A 22,587-nucleotide genomic window follows, 5' to 3' on the forward strand; every position below is an offset into this window, starting at 1 on the left:
AAGCCAATGAATTGAATGACTTTTTCCTCCGTCATGACACTGACTCCTCAGAGCAGGAGTCTGTGGACTTCAACATTAACTCTATCATGTGTAATACTTCTGATCGACTTCTCATTGATCCTAAACAGGTACAGAGTGTCTTTAGCAGGGTATGCAACAAAAAATCAACGGGGCCTGATGGTTTGCCTGCTAAAAAAAGTGCTCTGAAGAGCTTACAGCTGCCTGGTGCCCTATTTTCCAACAGTCTGTAGACAAACACATGGTTCCTGATATCTGGAAAAAGTCACTAATAATTCCTGTTCCCAAAGTATCTTGTCCCTCTGTGAACAAAGATTATAGACCTATTGCTTTAACTTGTGGAGTTATGAAGTGTTTTGAGAGAATTATCGTGAACTCACTTAAGTCTCAGGTGGCTTCCTTTATGGATCCTTTACAATTCGCTTACAGGGCTGGGCGCAGCACGGAGGATGCTGTAGTCAGTATAACTCATTTAATTAGCAAGCACTTGGAGGAGCCAAAGGCATATGCTCGTGTCCTTTTTGCAGACTTCAGTTCTGCTTTTGATACTGTAAGCCCTCTGTTACTTGTCAAAAAGCTAAATGACATTTACACAAATTGTGTAGCACAGGTGTGCCACAAGGGGGGGTGAGTTCACCATTTCTTTTCACTGCCTACACAAATGATTGCAGAAGCAGCCAGCCTAACAACTTCATCTTGAAATTTTCTGATGACACTGTAATAGTCAGCCTGTTGAGGGGTGTTGAACACCCGGTGGGTTACATCAGTGAAATCAATAACTTTAAAGACTGGTGTGATAATAGCCACCTTATGTTAAACACCACAAAAACCAAAGAGATGATCTCGATCCAAAAGGTGTCCACATCCATGACCCAGTGGTCATGGGGGGCACGCAAATTGAGCAGGTTGTATCATACAAGTACCTGGGGATCCAAATGGACAACCAGCTCAAATGGAACGTCCATGTGGACTATCTGTGTGCCAAATTGGCACAACGCTTGCACTTTCTCCGCAGGCTCAGGCTCTTTGGTGTGAGCAAGGGAGTCATGTCAACCTTCTATGATGCAGTGCTAGGTAGCATTATTAGATATGGCATGACAGCTTGGTTTGGGACACTCTCTGTCCAGCTCAAATCTAGAATAGCTAAAATGGAAAAAACAGCCATGAAGGTAATTGGTAGGAAAGATTCTCCATCTCTTCAGACAATCTTTGAGAAAACGGTGCTCAGTCTGTCAAACAGAGTGTTGTCTGATCCTTCACATATATTATCTTCAGAGTATGAGCTGTTACCCTCTGGTAGACGCTACAGAGCGTGTCGTTGCAAGAGCAACCGCTTCAAACTTTCTTTTCTTCCCACTTCAATTGTTCTACTAAACAACCGCCACATAGTTCATAGTTCTTAGTGGGGAAGGGACTTTCATCATTTATTTATTGCACTTATAGATACTTAGATACTATAAACTGTGAATACTCTAGCACTTTTTTTTTTTAATATTATACCTTCTCTCATTGCAATTTGCACTTCTCTTGTGATACTCTTGTGATACTCTTGTGACTTGTACTTTGCTGCTACTGTGTATTGTCGTGTGTGTATTGTCTGTCTGTTTTAAAAAGCGTTGATGTACTAATGCACTTTTGCCCAAGACAAATTTCCCCCCGTGGGACAATAAAGTATATATCATCATCTCATCTCATCTCATCTCATGCTCTTCATGCCTTCCTTCTGCTTATGGTTCTGTTGTTATGTGATGTTTGCTCCCACCGCCACCCCAGCACCACCGGTGGGCTCTGCTATTTCTGTTCCCCATGGGGGGGTTGTTATTGCATATCTATCTCCCTGCTCTCAATGTTTAATGATGGTGTTTGATTGTGCCCAGCAGGGAGAATTTTTTTTTAGCAGAGCCCAACGGCATATCATAAGCACACTTGTATTCTCACTCTACAATATAATATTGGTTAAATCTATCCGTGAGTTATATCTGACTGAACTGTATTTCTGGCAACAGCCATTCTGTTTAGCTAAAAAGACGGCTACTCGCCTGCACGATACGCTCACGACAAAGAGGGACATGGCCACCATGTCACACTTGTTCCAGTTGTCCTCCAAGTACAGCTTGAACTTCTTGAAGATATTCATCTCCTCGTCCGTAAAGAAGCTCTGTCAAAAGAAAACAATATAATAGACATCACAATGGTGAAGAATTCTCCCCATATAGTTGCCTCATTAGCCTCATTAGTGTCATTGTATACAACGTTTTGAACAAAAGGTTCCATTAGAAAATCATACGGTAAAAACTACCAAACTGTATCAAACTGTATCAAACGACATTTTTGTAACAACGTTCAAGCTTGTTGGATGTGCTACTTTTGATACTTTTGTGTGATGCTGTAGTATGTTGTGGAAAAAGCACTCAAATTCTTTACTTATGTAAAAGTATATACTGCAATATAGAAATTCTCTGAATAAAAAAAATCAAAATGTACTTAAAAGTTATTTCAAATTTTCAAATGTATAAATATCTTTTGAAAATAGCAGATCTACAAGCTCACAATATGAGGTCTCGTTTATCCTTTTATCTTTTTAACCCTGTATCTGTTATGTTTTACTTTTTTTCTCTCTCTCTCTCTCTCTCTCTTAATAAAGTCTGTTCCTAGTGTTCCCTTGTAAAGCGCTTTGGGTATTTAGAAAAGCGCTATATAAATCTGAGCTATTATTATTATTATTATTATTATTATTATAGTATGTATAGTTGCTCTGGCCTCTGTACTACTGCCACCTACTGTCCATTTATTGTATTACACAGTGGGTGGAAAAAAACACACCCCTTAAGACGAAACCCCACCCGTCAGAGGTGTGACTTCCAGAGGTACCTTTCACATGAGAGGTACCTCTCAAAACCTATAGAAGTCAGCCCGGTACAGACGAAGGGGATACCACTGTAGTTACTTTCCACCACTGATCGCATAACCTAACTAACCCCTGTACCTGTCGGAGCTCCTCCAGCACCAGCGTGAACACCCAGAAGTAGAGCATGATCTCGGGGGGCCCGGGGCCCAGCGGGGGAGGGGGCCGGAAGTCCAGCAGCAGCACGTAGGCGAAGAGCAGCAGGAAGGCGAAGTACATGATGACGTTCCCCAGGAACACCGTGACGGGAGCGCTCCAGAAGCGCCGCCAGCGCCGCAGTAAGAAACGCCACCACACGGTGGCGCAGCTCTCAGCCGGCCCTCCTCCTCCTGGCGTCCTGGAGTCTCTGGGAGAAGGAGAAGAAAAAAAGGCACGAAGATTTAATTTAAAATATATATATATATATATATATATATATATATATATATATATTATTATTTTTTAAAGTGCAATAACTCTTCTTCACTGATCCTTCCCTGACATTTTAGTCTAGTTTTTATTTGTTGACGGAATTGTCAGTATATTTAGTCTTAGTTTTAGTCGTCATAAGATTCGTTTTTTTTTTTTTTTTTTTTTGTTTAGTTTCCGTCAGTGAAAAAAGGTAGTCGAACATTTTCCGTAATAGTTTTGTCAACGAAATCAGCACTGCAGTCAAGCAAGGGGGCAGAATACTCTGAGCAGAAAATGTCAGGGAAAGTACATTCACGCACTTTATTTGAAAAATAAATCTTCTAAATCATGACAATCTTCGGAAAAACCTCATGTTTCTATATCAGTGGTTCTCAAGATTTTTCATGTCAAGGACCCGAAAAATGATATGTAATTGGGCGCTGACCCCCATCTGAAAATATGTTGTTCCAGGGACCCCCCCCCCCCAGAAGCAAAGATTTGAGTTAAAAACATTGGCTGTGGAAGCATAATATAAGATTTGAGCACAATTTGTCACAATTTTTCAAAAAATTGCAGATCTACAAGCTCGTATGTAGATCGGCTATTTTGCAATAGCTAAAGTATAACATAATTCTTAAAACACCAAAAGGGGTTCACGCACAGAATTGGTTAAGCAAGTACCTAGGGTGATCCTAATGGGGAGTTTGTTCTGTCTGTCCTTACTGAGCTAGATTGAGATTGACTGAGATAATCTAGAATGTGTTTGTCCTTCACCTCATTGCTTTGTAAAGCTGTCATTTTAATTCACTAGACCTGTACGTGCCCGTCGCATCGGCCACCGGCCTACTTGGGAACGATGCAACTTGGGAACCTAATAATATCCGTTGTCAACTTGTCATAGCACCCATAGCAACTATATCCGTCTGTGTCCCTCATTAGACCCACTGGCAGAGCCCATGAGCAGAGCCTTTTGTGGTGGTTCCGGAGAACCGTGCGTCCGACCGACTCGATACCGGGCACCTGCGGGGTGTGGAACGCGTGTGTCGAATTTGAAGTCCACCATACACACACGCTGAGGCTGAGGCAGAGGCTGGAAATTGCACAGGTGAGGGGATTTAGGCTGATTAGGCCCATGCACTGGGCAGAGCCCGTGACCAGAGCCTTTTGTGGTGGTTCTGGAGAACCGTGGGTTCCGACCGACTCGAGGCCGGGCACTGCACTCCCTAACGGGGGTGTGGAACGCGTGTGTCGAATTTGAAGTCGGTGGGGCAGACGGTTCACGAGTTACGTGCATTACAACCGTACACACACGCACACAGAGACGTGGCGCATTTATAGTAGGACTAGACCTTCATTGTTTATATTGATCCACCACTAGAGCGTGACTTGAATCGCGGTAGAGTGTTGCGTTCGGGGTTCGTCCCCCATGAGGAAACACTAGACTAAAATGTGCCGCAAAGTCACTGCAGGAACTCTGAAAGTGAAGTAGTGAAAGTGACACCGTTGAATTAAGTGTATATGACATCGAGGGCTGAAATTGAAATTTAAGCCCAGTTTATAGTCTAAACTGTCTAAATGCGATTATACGGCTTATGTGGCTTATAATGACTACAATAGTCGACTTCAATTTACGGTGCCTTCAATCACAGTTTATTAGTGAAAGCCTGCACCTGCCGCCACAAAGTGGCCAGCTGTGAAACGTATTGTAATGAGAATGTCAAACGCAGTTAAAAAGATGTACGTTAAAAAAAATTACATCAGCACGTTCTCATTCTAATACACAGTGCAATCTCATTACAATAATTACGGCCCCTGTCGGCTGGAAACCTCATTATGTCCAAAAACTGCTACTTTTCCAGGATTCAAATTCAAACGTGGCTAAAGTAGCAGATCTACAAGCTCGGTTTCCAGCTTGTTATTTTGTGTGATGATGCAGTAAGTCAAGCATCATTTACAAAAAAAACACAACAAAATATATTGTCACAATAGAATTATTGCCAGATATCTTTTTAGAAAATAACATGCAATTGTTTGACAATTTGGGGAGTTTTCTGTTTCTACAACAGAGGTGGTGCAACTTTGACGATGGCGAGGGCCACTATATTTCCACACTCACTCCAGAGGGCCACATTGCATTACTGTCGTAGCAATATACAAGCTCAAAACGCGTCGCACTGCGATGCGTTGTGAGCTTGTAGATCAGCTATTTTTGCTATTATTTGAATTGAAATCCAAATTTTTTGTTGGAATCCTGAAAAGTTACACACACACACACACACACACACACACACACACACACACACACACACACACACACACACACACACACATTTCTATGAACTAAATACAAATACATTGGCCTACTACTCATTTAGCTACTAATGTAGACTGAAGTAATTAACGCGGGTCATCTTTGCAAATCAATAATGGGGGCCACATTAAGTGAAGGTGGGGGCCGCATGTGGCCCCTGGGACACCAGTTGCCCATGCATGTATGTTCTATGATAACATGTCATAAATAGCAACGCTGACATCGAGTACATGGGTCCTCTATTTGTGCGAGGCATATATGCTCTTATTAAACGTAAATCACTACACTGTGTCTACTACACCAAGGCCAGGTTGTCTAGAATTTATAACGATGTGTCTCCTGAGTGTGATAGATGTTGGCAAGCTCCCGCAGACCTCATCCATACGTTCTGGCTCTGCCCTTCTCTACACAAATATTGGACAGATATCTTTAATTCCTTATCAGCGATAGTCGGGCAAAGAGTGGAGCCCAAGGGGCAGCGGTGGCCGAACGGTTTGTGGAGCGGTCTTGATATCGGAAGCTCGCTAGTTCGTATCCCCGGACCGGCACGTTAAAATTACCACCGCTGAAGTGCCCTTGGACAAGGCATTGAACCTCTACCATGAAATGTTCTATGAGCAGGGCCTGGCTGTAAACAAGTTCTTGAGCTTAGTCCAGTTACCCTGGGTAAACATAGTACCTTTCCTTTCCCACACCTTTGGGGGCTCTGTTTGGTGTTTTCCCCTTGGTACCGTCGCTCTCTAAACCAGAGAGGGATGTTTTGGCTTTGGTCACTCTGTTAGCTAGGACACTAATCTTGATCAACTGGAAATCACCCACTTAATTCTACTTCTCACACTCATTGGATTAGGGACACCTTGTTCTGTGTAAAACTGGAGAAGATTAGACTGTGTGAGGATGTGTGAGCCGGTCTGCTGGACTTTTTGATTTAAAAGTATACTGTGATTGGATTGCTGTGATGTAACGTGGATCATGGATGTATCATGTACTTATAATTGTTTGTAGGATGTCGTGTATACTGTTGTTTTGTCTGGTTTCTGTCTGCCTTTTATTTTTCAACTTTTATCGATCCTGTATTTAAGGTCAAGTTTGTCTTGTTTTCCGTTGTCCCTTTTCTTTGGGGTTGAAAATCCAACGTATTTATTCTTGTATACGCTATACTTGGGGTGGCGGGGTTTATTAAGAGAAGCTGTTAATAATGCCACCACTTATTATTTCTCAACTCCAGCATTTAAATAATTGCTTCTGTGAAAAAAAAACAATAAACAAAATAAAAATAGCGATAGCCGTGTTGAACTCACAGTGGGTCGTCGTCGCTGTCACTGAGGAGCAACGCCTTCTCTGTGTCCATGCTGTCCAGCTCTGCAAACTGCTCCCCTCCTGCACGGTTATCCAGCTCCTCCTCACTGGCACGCACACACACACGCACACGCACGCACACACACACACACACACACACACACACACACACACACAAACACACACACACACACACACACACACACACGTGCACACACACGCGCGCGCGCACACACACACACACACGTGCACACACACACGTTTGTATTACTGTACTTGTGAGGATATATCAACATTTTAGGATGGCACTTTTATGAATGTGGGCATTTTTTAACGCGTTGAGAGCTTGTAGATCGTCCATATTTCAGGCCAGGACACCAGCGTACGTAATACAACTAAGTGTATAGCTCATAGGCATATAACTCTATCTATAATCCTTAAATATCTAATCCTAAACCTACACTGTATATTAAACCACCCAACCTGAATCGTTTGTATCATTGTAAACGATTCTCTAAAAAAAATACGTTTTTCCAGCCATAAAACATTTTTATGCACTCATCTTATAGTATGATCTCTGGTGGGATCCCAATATAACACCGTAAGATCCTCACTGTTATTATAACTCTGAAAGTGGACCCAAACCCAGTGTGTTATTTCCGCATAATGAACCGATCAGCTCGTTAATCAAAGCCTATATCAGAGCATGGATTTGCGTGAAGTTTGTGCCGTATCCGACATGACAGCCATGTAAACATTTACAACTAAACGTTGCTCTCAAGAATGTTTCTTCTTGTAGGTACCCTCACAAAAAACATGCATTAATCCTGGTCACTAAACTGCTTCCCCTTGGCCAGCCGGGGCGCCTGATGGAGGGGAAAGGAACTGGTTGGAATAACGTGTTCCTTCCACGCGCTACGTCCAACCAGGGAAACTCCCCCCTGTCAGGTGTAAAGGAGCGACTTGGACACTCAGGCATGAAGGAAGCATGAGTTCAAGTCCGTTGCTCTCCCCATGTCCCCCATATATGGGGACTAGGTTGGTGTAGGGTGTGTAGAGCCCAGGATCACATTAGATGATTGACACAGGGGTGAAAAATGGGTTACAAAATCGTGGGATAAAAAAACATAATTATATATTAAAAAAAAAGAAAATGTTTCTGAAAGCATTTGAAGCGAGAAATAGATGATGCAATAACCGAAAATGTATTCTATACTTGATCAACACATCCTTGTTTCCCTCGAGGCCAACGTGTTCGCACTGGGAAGGACAGGCCAGCGCAATCGCAATACTTATGGAATATACTTTCGTTACGGCAAGCAAGGAAATACTTTGTTTTGTCGTTACTTTTGGGTCAATCGATTAATATTATTATCCCTTGATATTATTATCCATAGCTGGGGACCCCCTGGAACGCCCCTATATAAAGACACCTGGGGGTCCCTGCCTGGACCCCCATGTTGAGAGAGAACCAATATACAGTAGATTGATTGCGAATGCAATGAGCAGCTTGGAAGCCAAGCAAAACTGTAATTTTTTTTACAGTTTGTTTATTTACATTTATTCTAATTGTTGTTATTGCAATTTACGAGCTGCGTTCGCTTCCCGCGTCCGCGCGTCTTATTCTTGTATACTGTAGTGCAGGGTTCCCCAATTACTTTTCCTCAAGGGCCATATTTGGACTAGGGTACCAGGCTGGGGAGTCGGCACGCGCGAGGTCTTGCCCCCATTTGAAAAGGACCCCCAGTTTGACATGCAGAGGCTACAGACCCCCATTTATATCTGGGGCCACAAGGGGGCGCTCCACGGGCCGCAGGTGGCCCGCGGGCCGCTAATTGGGGAACCCAGCTGCTGTAGTGTGTAAAGCTCACCTGAACTTGATGAGGTTGGTCCAGATGAGCGCCGGACAGAAGAAGGACACCACTAGTTTGGAGATGGCTGTGTCAGTGGTCATGGCGCCCCACCAGATCTTAGTCAGGAGAGCCTACATACAGTACAGAAGGAGGACAGCACTAGTTTAGAGATGGCTGTGTCAGTGGTCATGGCGCCCCACCAGATCTTAGTCAGGAGAGCCTACAGTACAGAAGGACACCACTAGTTTGGAGATGGCTGTGTCAGTGGTCATGGCGCCCCACCAGATCTTAGTCAGGAGAGCCTACAGTACAGAAGGACACCACTAGTTTGGAGATGGCTGTGTCAGTGGTCATGGCGCCCCACCAGATCTTAGTCAGGAGAGCCTACAGTACAGAAGGACACCACTAGTTTGGAGATGGCTGTGTCAGTGGTCATGTCGCCCCACCAGATCTTAGTCAGGAGAGCCTACAGTACAGAAGGACACCACTAGTTTGGAGATGGCTGTGTCAGTGGTCATGGCGCCCCACCAGATCTTAGTCAGGAGAGCCTACAGTACAGAAGGACACCACTAGTTTGGAAATGGCTGTGTCAGTGGTCATGGCGCCCCACCAGATCTTAGTCAGGAGAGCCTACAGTACAGAAGGACACCACTATTTTGGAGATGGCTGTGTCAGTGGTCATGGCGCCCCACCAGATCTTAGTCAGGAGAGCCTATACAGTACAGAAGAAGGACACCACTATTTTGGAGATGGCTGTGTCAGTGGTCATGGCGCCCCACCAGATCTTAGTCAGGAGAGCCTATACAGTACAGAAGGACACCACTAGTTTGGAGATGGCTGTGTCAGTGGTCATGGCGCTCCACCAGATCTTAGTCAAGAGAGCCTATACAGTATACAGCATGTCCGTTATAGGTCACCTGTTGCAAGTATGTTTTTCAGCCCTTTATAATGTCAAGGTCCATTATTTATTCTGCATTTAAATCCCATTTTGGGTCGGGGAACCCCTTTTGGCGTTTTAAGCATTATGTCATAATTTAGCTATTGAAGAAAAGCAGATCTACAAGCTCGTAGCGCGGCACTCGCTTGTAGGTCTGCTATTTCTTTTTTAATCTTGAAAATGTGGCGCAACTCTTTGAATATATATATTCTTTCAGAGCGAACGTTTTTTTAACTCAAATATTTGCTTCTGCATGGGGAGTCCCTGGAATAACCTATTTCCAGATGGGGGGTACATGAAAAAGGTTTAGCACCACAGACACGGAAACACAGGTTTTTCAGAAAACTGTCATGATTTACATTTTTTAAATTTCAACGTCAGGCCTAAATGGATTAAGCCACAGACATTTAAGTGTAATATTGCAATTATACAACAGTTACCCTTAAAACTAAGACAATCGCTGACAAAATATATATTTTTTAATGACAGATGTAATCACTATACGACCACAAATGTCCCAAGAAACTAGCTAGCCTATAGCCACCGAGTTTGCTAGCGCTCTGGGAGAACAGAGCAGCTGAATTCTTTGTTTTGATTAACCCACGGCTAGAAGGCTGTTTCAACCAAACGACCTGTGGTATAATTGATGAGATTAGCCTCTGAGACCCAAAACTAGACTATTTTGTTGCCGGTGAATCCATGTTACAAGTATTGATGTGGTATACCGTACCATGGAGGAGAGATAACAGGCAAAACATTTATCCACATTCTCTAGTTGTGTATAGTCTTCTTGTGAAATGACAGTAAATAATGCAGATGTTTTAAATGATGATTTAACACGTAAAACGATTTAACACATAGCCTATACAATGAAACACTAAGAGCTAAAGATCTATAATTTGGTTATATCAACGCCACCTGGGGACCACCTGGAACCCTCTCAAGGACCACATGGTGCCGTAGGTGTCCCTGAGCAGGCCTATGAAATGTTCGATGTTTGTTACACTGTGTAGAATGTTCTATTCTGTGGTTTAGTCTCATTTGACCCTGAATGAACTAAAGCACAATGCTTCAAATAGCCTAGTATGTATGGGGCAGCATCCACATACTATATGGATGTATATACCACAAGGGGGCGGCATAAGCCTTGGAATGTGTGTGCGTGTGTGTGCGCGTGTGTGCGTGCGTGCGTGCGTGCGTACGCCATCGACCTCAGTACATAGAAATTGATTCGTTTTTATTGTATTGTTCCACTTCTTGCTTTGGCAATGTAAACGTTTGTTTTCTCATGCCAATAAAGCCCTTTGAACTGAATTGCGTGCGTGCGTGCGTGCGTGCGTGCAATGAAAAATGTTCGTCGACTACCTTTTTCCACTGATGAAAACTAAATGGAAACAAAATGAAAACCAAGCTATGACGACTGAAACTAAGACTAAATACATTGACAATTTCGTCAACAAATAAAAACTGATAATTGTTAGGAAGGGACTATATACAGTGGACAAGAGATCCGTCATTTTACACTAGGTTGCATGCTGAAAATAGCAGATCTACAAGCTCACAACGCTGAGCTTGTGAGCTTGTAGATTTTCTACAAGTGTAAAAAAAAAACGTCATTACGACGGCATCAAGGCCTTTCAAAATACATTTTGTTCGACTAAATCAACAGTAGATTTAGTCGACAAGCTCTACAAGCTCTACAAGCTCTACAAGCTCTACAAGCTCATAGCGCGCCACCGAGTGGCGCGCTATGAGCTTGTAGGTCTGCTATTTTTTGAAAAATCGAAGAACGACTGACATTTTTATAAAATCTGATCTCAGGTCAGAATGGGTTCATCAGACCAGTGTGGTGTGTCCACAGTGGAAACCTCGTATGAATCTGATCTCAGGTCAGAATGGGTTTAAGTGTTACCTGGACGCCGTCGTGGGCGAAGAAGCTCTTGGCGTCGGCCTCGGTCGCCAGGTTGAGCACGGTGGATTTGCTCCAGCAGCAGGTCCGTCTCACCAGCAGAGCGTACGCCCTGTCCTCGCTGTTGGAGTAGCATTCTCCGAACAGGTCTGAAGTTCACAAATGTGGAGATAAAACGGTGGAGATTTCATTTGACAGCACATTTTGATTTAGTGTTTTATAGATAATTTTAGTTACATTTTAGTTAACTATAATAGACCTGTACGCTGCCCGTTGGCCAACACTTGAGAGAGCGGGTGGAACGCGTGTGTCGAATGTGAAGTCAAGTCGGTGGGGCAAATGGGTCTCGAGTTACGTGCATTACAACCGCACACACGTGCGCGCACACACACACACGCACACACAGACACAGACACAGACACAGACAGACAGACAGACAGACACACACACACAGCTGTAAAGCAAGCGTCCGATCAGCGCCCATCGAAACCCATTTTGACGGCGGGAACCCCTTTTGGTGTTAGCATTATGTTATGCTTTAGCTATTGAAAAACAGCAGATCTACAAGCTCGTAGCGCGCCACGGAGTGTAGCGAGCTTGTAGGTCTGCTATTTTTGAAAAATCGAACAACGACTGACATAGAAACACAGCTTTTTCAGAAAACTGTCAGAATGTATAGGAAGACATTTTTTTTAGAATCTGAACTCAGGTCAAAATGGGTTAAGGCCGGGGCGTCCGTCCGTCCCCCTCTCTCCCCCTCATGTTGTTTTACTCTGATATCTTTACACACAACAACATGTCTTAATATTATTGTTCTGTTGACTCACCAAGAGCAAACTGCTCATACTTGGCCTCCTTCATGGAGCGCGCTGACTCGGCCTCAGACTCCAGGCGCGCCATCTCTTTAAGGATCTTACAGCCCACCAGAGCGGCAGCCACAGCCTCTGGGCCCTGCAGTTCAAAACATAACAGATCTTACAGCCCACCGGAGCGGCGGCCACAGCCTCAGGGCCCTGCAGTTCAAAACATAACAGATCTTACAGCCCACCGGAGCGGCAGCCACAGCCTCAGGGCCCTGCAGTTCAAAACATAACAGATCTTACAGCCCACCGGAGCGGCAGCCACAGCCTCGGGGGCCCTGCAGTTCAAAACATAACAGATCTTACAGCCCACCGGAGCTGCAGCCACATGGCCTCGGGGGCCCTGCAGTTCAAAACATAACAGATCTTACAGCCCACCGGAGCGGCAGCCACAGCCTCAGGGCCCTGCAGTTCAAAACATAACAGATCTTACAGCCCACCGGAGCGGCGGCCACAGCCTCGGGGGCCCTGCAGTTCAAAACATAACAAATCTTACAGCCCACCGGAGCTGCAGCCACATGGCCTCGGGGGCCCTGCAGTTCAAAACATAACAGATCTTACAGCCCACCGGAGCTGCAGCCACAGCCTCGGGGGCCCTGCAGTTCAAAACATAACAGATCTTACAGCCCACCGGAGCTGCAGCCACATGGCCTCGGGGCCCTGCACTTCAAAACATAACAGATCTTACAGCCCACCGGAGCTGCAGCCGCACGGCCTCAGGGGGCCCTGCACTTCAAAACATAACAGATCTTACAGCCCACCGGAGCTGCAGTCGCAGGTCCCCTCAAACCAGTGTTGATTTCGTCGACTAAAACTAAGAGCGTAAAAGTTTCCTTTTTTCACAGACGAAAACTAAATAGAAACTAAATGAAAACTAAGCTATGATGACTAAAACTATAAGACAAAATATACTGTCAATTTCATCAACAAATAAAAACTAGACTAAAATGTTAGGGAAGGGACTAGTGGACAAGAGATCCACTATAAGTCAGTTTACAATTAGTTAGCATGATGAAAATAGCCGATCTACAGGCTCACAGCTTGTAGATCGGCTATATGTCATTATGACGGCATCAAGGCCAGCCAAAATACATTTTGTTCGACTAAATCAACTGTGCGCGCGTTAGAGAGAGACGCTCTCTCTAACACGTCTCTCTCTCTCTCTCTCTCCCTCCCGTTGAATGAAGCACTGCAGTGTTGCACTGTTCTGATTTGATATTACCGGTATATGAAATAGCCTATCATACATTTTATTTTTATGTTATTATTTGCATCTGAACTTGTCAGTAGCCTAACTGTAGGCCTTTACCACAGTACTGTGGTAGTCTATCTCAGTTGAAGTTATATACCGGTATATTTGTGAATGTGACCAGATTTGACTGAGGGACTGCCATTGTATTTTTATTTGTTTCATGTCATATGAAAGCAGGGAATCATATAGCTTCAAATGACATTGGTTATTCAAGTTAAATTGATGTGTTGATGTTATTATGGTATTTACCATAGGCAATATGCCAAATGGAAAAACAGTTAAAATGACCATTGAGCACCTGCAACTGCACTGTTCAATATTTCACGAGGACTTGGTTTCAATAGGCTATGAGCCCAATACATTTTACTGTGTTCTAACTGACCCAAAATGTGATTTGTTCATTATCATCAGTTTGAAAATTAGAAATAAAATTCCTCCTTCTTATAGCTGCCTCCTTCCAATAAAAGCCCGGTATCGGGATCGGTTGAGACAAATAATAGCCCAGGTTCCTAAAAGAGGATTTACGGTATGCTATTGGCTGTTTGTATTCTTTTTGGAAAAATATAAAAAGATACTCATGTGGAAAGGCTATATTATTTGACTTATATTGACCCTATAAACAATTTAGTAATATTTAGTATATGTAAGGTTTTGCCCACTCAAATTGTACCTCGTCAGATAATCCCCACATATCTTACAACAACTTCTGTGTGAACAGACTTCACTGTAGTAGCTTTTCATAAATTATATTTGTACTTAGGCTGTTCTGCTGTCATGAAAGTTTATAGTTAGAGACATTCAAAGTCCAGCCGTCTGCTGCCTCTCCCACCCTTCCCACCCCTCACTGGGGAATATTCTGGGAGGAAAACAGAAACGGGGCGAGTCATCTTGTGACCCTGGGGACAGGGGTGACCTGAGAGAGAAAAGTTTGAGAACCACTAGAAGAAACTAGTCAGTTCTTGCAGATAACATCTTGCCGTAGCGCATGATGTTGATAAAGTTTTTATTAAGCATTTTTCATTTTCATTACAAGTCCCCCATCGCCCCATCCTCCCCAAGGTTCCAATTATCATTGCAACAAGAAAAGACATTTCATCAGTTAGTTTGACATTTTACAATATATAGGCATCTTGGCTGGTAGACTTATAAATAAGATTGAAAAGTAGATGTTGATGAATATCAAACACACACACACACACACACACACACACACACACACACACTGGGCTGAATTCCATAATGACATTTCCATAATGCCACCAGCTGCCACAGCGCTGTTCAGTAAATGTCCCCGTTCATGTGAAGCTCAACTTATTGTCCACCGCACTACAGTGTCGCTTGAGGAACATATTGTTTTTATTAAGTTTATTTAAGTTATACTGTCAAGTGTGAATTTTAGCCTATGGCCTGACTCACACCTTCACAACAGATTGATGTATTGCTGATGCATGAGACTTGTTTACTGATGCAAGCTCGCAATGCATTTCCAATGGGAGTCACATGGTTTGACACAACATTTTTGTTGTATGAGGGGGGGGGGGGCAGTCGAAACACAGCCGAAAGCCGTACAACAAAAATGTTGTGTCAAACCATGTGACTTCCATTGGAAATGCATTGAAACTTACCCTTTGTTTGCGTCTAGCATGCATCAATGTTGTATGCTATAGATCGAAAGGTGTGAGTGAGGCCTTATTAGGCCTCAATTACACCTATAATACAACAATGTTGCATGCAAGGTGTAAGCGAGATGTAAGTGTCATGGCCGCCACCAATGCATTTCCAATGGAAGTCACATGGTTTGATACAACATTTTTGTTTGACGGCTGCGTTGTGCCCCCCTCCCCCGCATCAAACAAAATTGTATCAAACCATGTGACGTCCATTGGAAATGCATTGGGGCGGCGGCCATGACCCTTACAACGTGCTTACATCTTGCATGCAACATTGTTGTATCGGTGTAATTGAGGCCTAAAAGACAACTAAAACTATTTACAACCCGTCTTCATATAATTAGCCTGGGGTCCACCTATGCTATGGGAGAATCTAGACGCAGCTGCGCGACATGAGACTAATTGATTAGAGCGACAGAGAGAGAGAGAGAGAGAGAGGAGTGTGTGTGTGTGTGTGTGTGTGTGTGTGTGTGTGTGTGTGTGTGTGTGTGTGTGTGTGTGTGTGTGTGTGTGTACGGGTGTACGGGTGTGCGTCAATTTAACAAAGGTGCAGACGATCAGAAATCGGCAGAGAGTGATCGACGTTCGCGCTATACTCTATGCCGAATTGAAGTGGACTCGGTCCCAGACTTTTTTTTTTCTTTCTCCCTGGAAATAAAAAAAAGTCTGGGTTTCCGAGGCGATCATAATAATTGGTCCTCACTAATGGACAATATGGTACCGTTTTTGTCTCGTCCTTTAATCCATGTTTGACGGGAACCCCTTTTGGTGTTAGCATCATGTTATGCTTTAGCTATTGAAAAAATAGCAGTGCCGAAGAACCACAGACATAGAAACATAGCTTTTTCAGAAAACTGTCAGGATGTACAAGACTTTTTTTTTTTTTAATCTGATCTCAGGTCAAAATGGGTTAACATGGAACATTCTGACAATTATTACTCAAGCAATTATCTAAGCTGGAGATAGTCGTGATGAACTAAAAGCGAACCGCGGGGTACCCTATAAACAGCTGCAAAATAAGATGAAGTGAGTCAGCGAGAGATTAGCCCATTCTGAACGGGAACCCATTTTGGTGTTAGCATCATGTTATGCTTTAGCTATTGAAAAATAGCAGATCTACAAGCTCATAGCGCGCCACCGAGTGGCGCGCTAAGAGCTTGTAGTTCTGCTATTTTTGAAAAATCGAAGAACGACTGATTTTTTTTTAGAATCTGATCTCAGGTCAGAATGGGTTGATCAGAGCAGTGTGTGTCCAGTGGAAACCTCGTATGAATCTGATCTCAGGTCAGAATGGGTTAGAAGTGAGAGAGGAAAGTATATACCGACCATGGCCCAGAAGTAGTTAGCCATCTGCTGGCGGTTCTGCAGCACCGCCCACAGGAACAGGTCCCTCCAGGGATGCTCGCAGCGCTCCTGCATCTCCAACTCCAGGTTCTTCTGCAGGCTGTGGAACAGATGACGCCCCTTGGCAGGCTTCTCCTGGAAGGAGGACGGACGACACAAAACAAACGAGACGATGAATAATAAGGTAGATATTGTGCATGAATACACTTATTATTTGTTCAAGGCTTCGCTCACACCTTTGCAGCAGATTGTCGTATAGCCGATGCGTGAGGCTTGTTTATACCGATGCGAGCTCGCAATTCGTTTCCAATGGGAGTCACGTGGTTTGACACGACTTTTTTTGTCGTATGAGGGGGAGGGGGGGCAGTCGAAACACAGCCCCGAAAGACGTACGACATAAATGTTGTGTCAGACCATGCGACTCCCATTGGAAATGAAATTGGTGGCGGCCATGACACTTACCCTTTGTTTACATAAAGAAAGGAAAGGTACTATGTTTACCCTGCAGGGAAGTGGACTAAGCTCAAGAACTTGTTTACAGCCAGGCCCTGCTCATAGAACATTTCATGGTAGGGGTTCAATGCCTTGTCCAAGGGCACTTCAGCGGTGGTCATTTTAACGTGCCGGTCGGGGGATACATCTACCATGCAACAATGTTGTATGCTAGACGTGAGGGTGTGAGTGAAGCCCTTTCTTGCACCGTTGAGATTATCGTGTAATCTTTTTGTTGTCACACTGAATGTCGTGTTAACCAAGGACACTGCGGCAAGGCAACAGCATTATGGAATCAATGTACTGCCAATAATAATCCTAATATTCCCCTAACAGCAGGCCCCTTCAGGCTTTTACAGACGCACACACACGGGTAGAAACTCATAATGTGCAAAACTATTATACTTTTCAGGATTCAAATGCAAAAATAGAATTACTGTAGATTCCAGAAAATGTACAGTTTTTGTACGAATGAGGTTTTCTTTCCACCCGACATATATTTGTTTAATTTGGGATTATATATCAAAAAAATAAGTGTTGTTGCGGTCATCTGAATGTTGTGGTGCTAGGGCCAATTGGACACTGGCATATATACAGACACACACAGATACTTGTAAAATAGATGTTTATAACTTTATGAGTATATAGGAAGCTTCTTGCACACCTTTCAAGCACCTCAACTGTGCTATACAGTAGGACCAATGTACACTGTCTTAATATTGCTGCTATTCTTAACTTGGATTGTAATGGACACTATATTTGATTTGGCATTGCACTGATTGTAATGGACAGGTTATTTTTTCTAGGTGTACACTGTTGCATGCTGTTGTTCTACATTGACAGCATGGTTGTTGTTTGTCTTACCTTTGTGTTGTCGTATTATAATAGTAGGTTGGTCCTTTCTATAGATTGTTAACACAATGACAGCCAAATCTATACAATGGTACCCCCACGGCCCAATTCAATAGCCTTTACAATTTCATAGCAAACCTTTACACTTGATCACTACAGAGGCCCTTCTTGGATTGGGGGCACTAGACCAACCAATATCAAGACATTCAGAGCTCACGTGCAGAAACTCAGTCAGTGAAGGTTTGTCACACACAGACAGTATACACTGACACGAAACAAGACAGGAACGCCCAAAAACGTCACATCCGTTTTTTTTTACCCTGGGCAGAATGTTCTATGTTTGCCAATGCAACTTTTTACAATCCTTAATCACATACGGACAAACATCTATGCCGATAATATCCAACTTGCGGAGGTAACGTGCCTTGTCCACGCCAGGCAACAGATCTTTCAACGTATGGGCATTGCAAATACGTTTGATAATCGCTATACTCTGCGCAATATTGTTTTGGAAATGCCGCAAATTGCATTGCAGTGAACGAGAGCAAATCACAACTTACCCTGGGGGTACGTGGTGACTCCACCCTGAATACGCGTTTTCGTGTCAGTGTATTATAACAATATACATACATTATATGGCTATTTCATCGTGATATGCGCCACTACATTGGACAGTGCTTGTTGTTTGTCGTGCCTTTGTGTTGCCGTGCAATATGACAGTATACGTGCATTACTCTAAAATGGTACGGAGTACCTGTAACTCTTCTTAACTGCTGTGCTGCCAATTCAACAAAGATCTGACGATCTCTTCTCTCGATCAAAATGCTTTCCTTATATGCTTACTTAATCTGGGTTCATTCGAGGTTCAGTTTTTGTGCTGCCTATGACTTTTATTGCAGTGATATGCTAGTTGTTTCTTTTTTTCTCATCTGTATGGCATGTCTATTAATATTGTATTTGCAATAGATGTGCATATTCCACATTGATGTACACACATCCCCAGAGAAAGCTACTTCTCAGCCCCCTGGAGCGTTTTTAGGCCTGATCCTCCTTCACATTTTTTACTGATTCTGAGTGTATCATCCATCAGTTGGCAGTTAAAATAAAGGCACGCACACACACACACACACACACACACACACACACACACACACACACACACACACACACACACACACACACACACACACACACACACACACACACACACACACACACACACACAAGCTATGATTATAGACTTTTTATACTTTCATTTATGTTTTGCTGCTCCGTTTGCAGTGGTGGAAGAAGTACTCTAAACGTTTTTTTAAGTAAAAACTGTAATATATAGAAATAAAAATGTAGCCTACTTGAGTAAATGTACAAAAGCAATGGCATCAAAGGGTACTTAAGAGTACTAACAGTACTCATGATTCAGAATGTCTCATTTCAAGTTTTAAAATGTCTACAAATATTTTGAAAATGGCAGATCTACAAGATCACAAGTGCGAGCTTGTGGTTCTGCTATTTGCAAATATGGCCGAAATCATGTACAGTATATATATATATATATATATATATATATATATATATATATATATATATATATATATATATATATAGCGCTGAAGTGGTCACTGTATGTTTTGTAATAATAATCCAAATCTACAAATTAACTAAAGTAAAATAAATGTAGTGAAGTAAAAAGTACAATATTTGGCTCTGAGGTGTAGTGGAGTATAGAAGGAAAAGTACTGGGACTTGGAAACACGCAAGTAAAGTACAAATAACTCTAAATTGTATTTAAGTACAGTACTTAAGTTACTTTCCAGCACACATATCTCACCACAGTGTTGTTTTTGGCGGAACATTTTGATTGTAGTTTAAGTCGTATAGTCTCTTGAATAGTTTTCATTTAGTTTTAGTCATAAGATTTTAGTCGACTAAATCTACAGTTGATTTATAGTCAACTAAAATGTGTTTTGGCGGGCCTTGATGCTGTTGTATAATGACTGATTTTACACTTGCTGAAAATAGCCGATCTACAAGTTCACAACGTGTCGCAGCGCGACGCGTTGTGAGCTTGTATATCGGCTATTTTCAGCATGCAAACCAAGTGTAAAATGACTTATACTGGATCTCTTGTCCACTATAGTCCCTTCCTAGTCTAGTTTTGTATCCGTTGACGAAATTGTCAATCCATTTAGTCTTAGTTTTTATTTAGTTTCCATTTAGTTTTCGTCAGTCTAAAAAAAAAAAAGTATAGTCGACGAACATTTTTTTCTCGACGAAAACAACACTATAGTCTCACCGTGGGGGTCTTCTGGTAGAACCCCTTGCAGGAGTCGTGGAGGAAGTCCTTCAGCACCTTGGCGACCTCGTGCAGGGTGAAGCGCGGGGGGGCCGCGGGGCCCTGCTCCCCCCCATGGTGGCCCCCGGGGTGGTGGTGGTGGTGCAGACGACCCATGAGGGGCCCGCCGCCGCCCGGCGGCATGGAGCGCGGGGCGGTGCCCCGCGGCAGGAGCTGCTGCTTCTCCTGGTCCTTCTTGAGGAGCAGGCTGTGGAGCAGGCTCTTCTCCGACACGGACCAGTAGAGCTCCTGCAGGCGCCCGTAGGTGAGGAACTCGCCGAGGTTCACGCCGTTGTCCACGAACAGGCGCACAAAGTCGGGCTTGTCGTTGACCAGGGCGTCCATCATCACCTCCTCCAGGTCACACGCCTGGCAGAGAGAGAGACAGGGAGAGAGAGAGAGAGAGAGAAAAGAAACACAAAAAATAAACTTGATCTACTCGAATCCGTCATTAAAGATCAGCAAAACCCACAGAAAAATAACTAATAGACAAAATCCAGGGTCTGCAAACCAAAAAATCTTGTGGTGTAGATGGAATACTAAACGAAATGATTAAACATGCTGACTGTAAAGTTCACACTGCCTTGTTGAAACTGTTTAACATTGTTCTAGGTATAGGTTATTTCCCTGACATCTGGAACCAAGGACTAATAACGCCCATCTTTAAAAATGGTGATAAATTTGACCCGAACAATTATAGAGGCATTTGTGTCAGCAGCAACCTGGGGAAGATCTTCTGTTCAATCATTAACAACCGATTACAGAACTTCCTCAGTGAGCATGACATCCTGAGAAAAAGCCAAATTGGATTTATACCAAAAAACCGAACCACCGACCACATTTACACGCTTCACACCCTTGTAGAAAAACACGTTAATCAAAACAAATCCAAAATTTTCTCCTGCTTTGTAGATTTTGAAAAGGCATTTGACTCGATTTGGCATGAGGGCCTGCTATTCCAAATTTTAAAAAGTGGTGTGGGGGGGAAAACATATGATATTATTAAAACAATGTATCAAAATAATAAATGTGCAGTAAAAATTGGCAACAAAAGAACAGATTTCTTCCCCCAAAGTAGAGGAGTAATGCAGGGCAACAATCTAAGTCCAACCCTGTTCAACATTTATATAAATGAATTGGCAAAATCACTGGAGGACTCATCAGCACCTGGCCTTACCCTCGGGAACAAATAGATTAAATGCTTGCTGTTTGCAGATGATCTGGTGCTGCTGTCCAACTGTAAAGAAGGACTACAGCAGCTCCTAGATCATTTGCAACACTTCTGTCAAACCTGGGCCCTGAAAGTCAATATGAAAAAGACAAAAGTCATGGTTTTCCAGAAACGGTCCAGATGTCAGGGAAGCAGATACCCATTTTTACTTGGCTGCACCAACATAGAACACACACACACATACACATACCTGGGGTTAAAAATTAGTTCCACAGGGAATTTTAACATGGCTGTGAATGACCTGAGGGAAAAAGCAAGAAGGGCTTTCTATATGATTAGAAAATCTATCAAAATTAACATTCCAATTCGAATTTGGCTGAAGATTTTCAAATCAATTATTGAGCCAATTGCCCTGTATGGTAGTGAAGTGTGGGGTCCCCTGGCAAATCAGGAATTTTCTAATTGGGACAAACATCCAATTGAGACTATTCACACAGAATTTTGTAAATATATATTAAAAACTCAAAGAAAAACTCCAAATAATGCATGCAGAGCGGAACTTGGCCAATTCCCTCTCCTAATTAACATCCAGAAAAGAGCATTAAAATTCCATAAGCACCTTCAAAATAGTGACCCCACCTCCTACCATCACCAGGCCTTAAAATGCCAAGAGGAGAACATGAGCAGGAGTCCCCTCAGTCAGCTGGTCCTGAGTCTTACCCCCACAACCCTGACTAAAACAACCTCCACTAACCAAATTATCAAAATGCAACAAGAACATTATATCACATATTGGAAAAACACAACAAAAACCCAAAGTAAATTAGAATGCTATTTGGCCCTCAACCGAGAATACACAGTGGCAAACTACCTGACCACTGTTACTGATCCAAAACTGAGGAAGATGTTGACTATGTACAGACTCAGCGACCACCGCCTGGCAATAGAAACAGGCAGACACAGACAGAACTGGCTGCCTAGAGAAGAAAGAC

At 43.1% G+C, this 22,587-nt stretch overlaps 1 protein-coding gene across 2 annotated transcripts in view; it reads right to left on the reverse strand.

Annotated features, from left to right (window-relative positions):
* The window catches only part of trpm5 (transient receptor potential cation channel, subfamily M, member 5), a 60,503-nt gene that overhangs the window by 18,671 nt on the left and 19,245 nt on the right, over positions 1 to 22,587 (reverse strand). For both annotated transcript variants that reach the window (XM_080764447.1, XM_080764448.1), the window contains exons 11-18: positions 20,386 to 20,793; positions 16,731 to 16,883; positions 12,450 to 12,573; positions 11,626 to 11,771; positions 8,795 to 8,907; positions 6,926 to 7,030; positions 3,005 to 3,269; positions 2,058 to 2,176 (exon numbers count right to left, since the gene is read on the reverse strand). In XM_080764447.1, coding sequence (XP_080620573.1) covers positions 2,058 to 2,176; positions 3,005 to 3,269; positions 6,926 to 7,030; positions 8,795 to 8,907; positions 11,626 to 11,771; positions 12,450 to 12,573; positions 16,731 to 16,883; positions 20,386 to 20,793 — 1,433 coding nt within the window. The remainder of the gene's footprint in view (positions 1 to 2,057; positions 2,177 to 3,004; positions 3,270 to 6,925; positions 7,031 to 8,794; positions 8,908 to 11,625; positions 11,772 to 12,449; positions 12,574 to 16,730; positions 16,884 to 20,385; positions 20,794 to 22,587) is intronic.

The sequence above is a fragment of the Protomyctophum bolini genome (assembly GCF_963924005.1).
Source record: "Protomyctophum bolini genome assembly, chromosome: 1".
In the NCBI taxonomy this organism is placed as follows: domain Eukaryota; kingdom Metazoa; phylum Chordata; class Actinopteri; order Myctophiformes; family Myctophidae; genus Protomyctophum; species Protomyctophum bolini.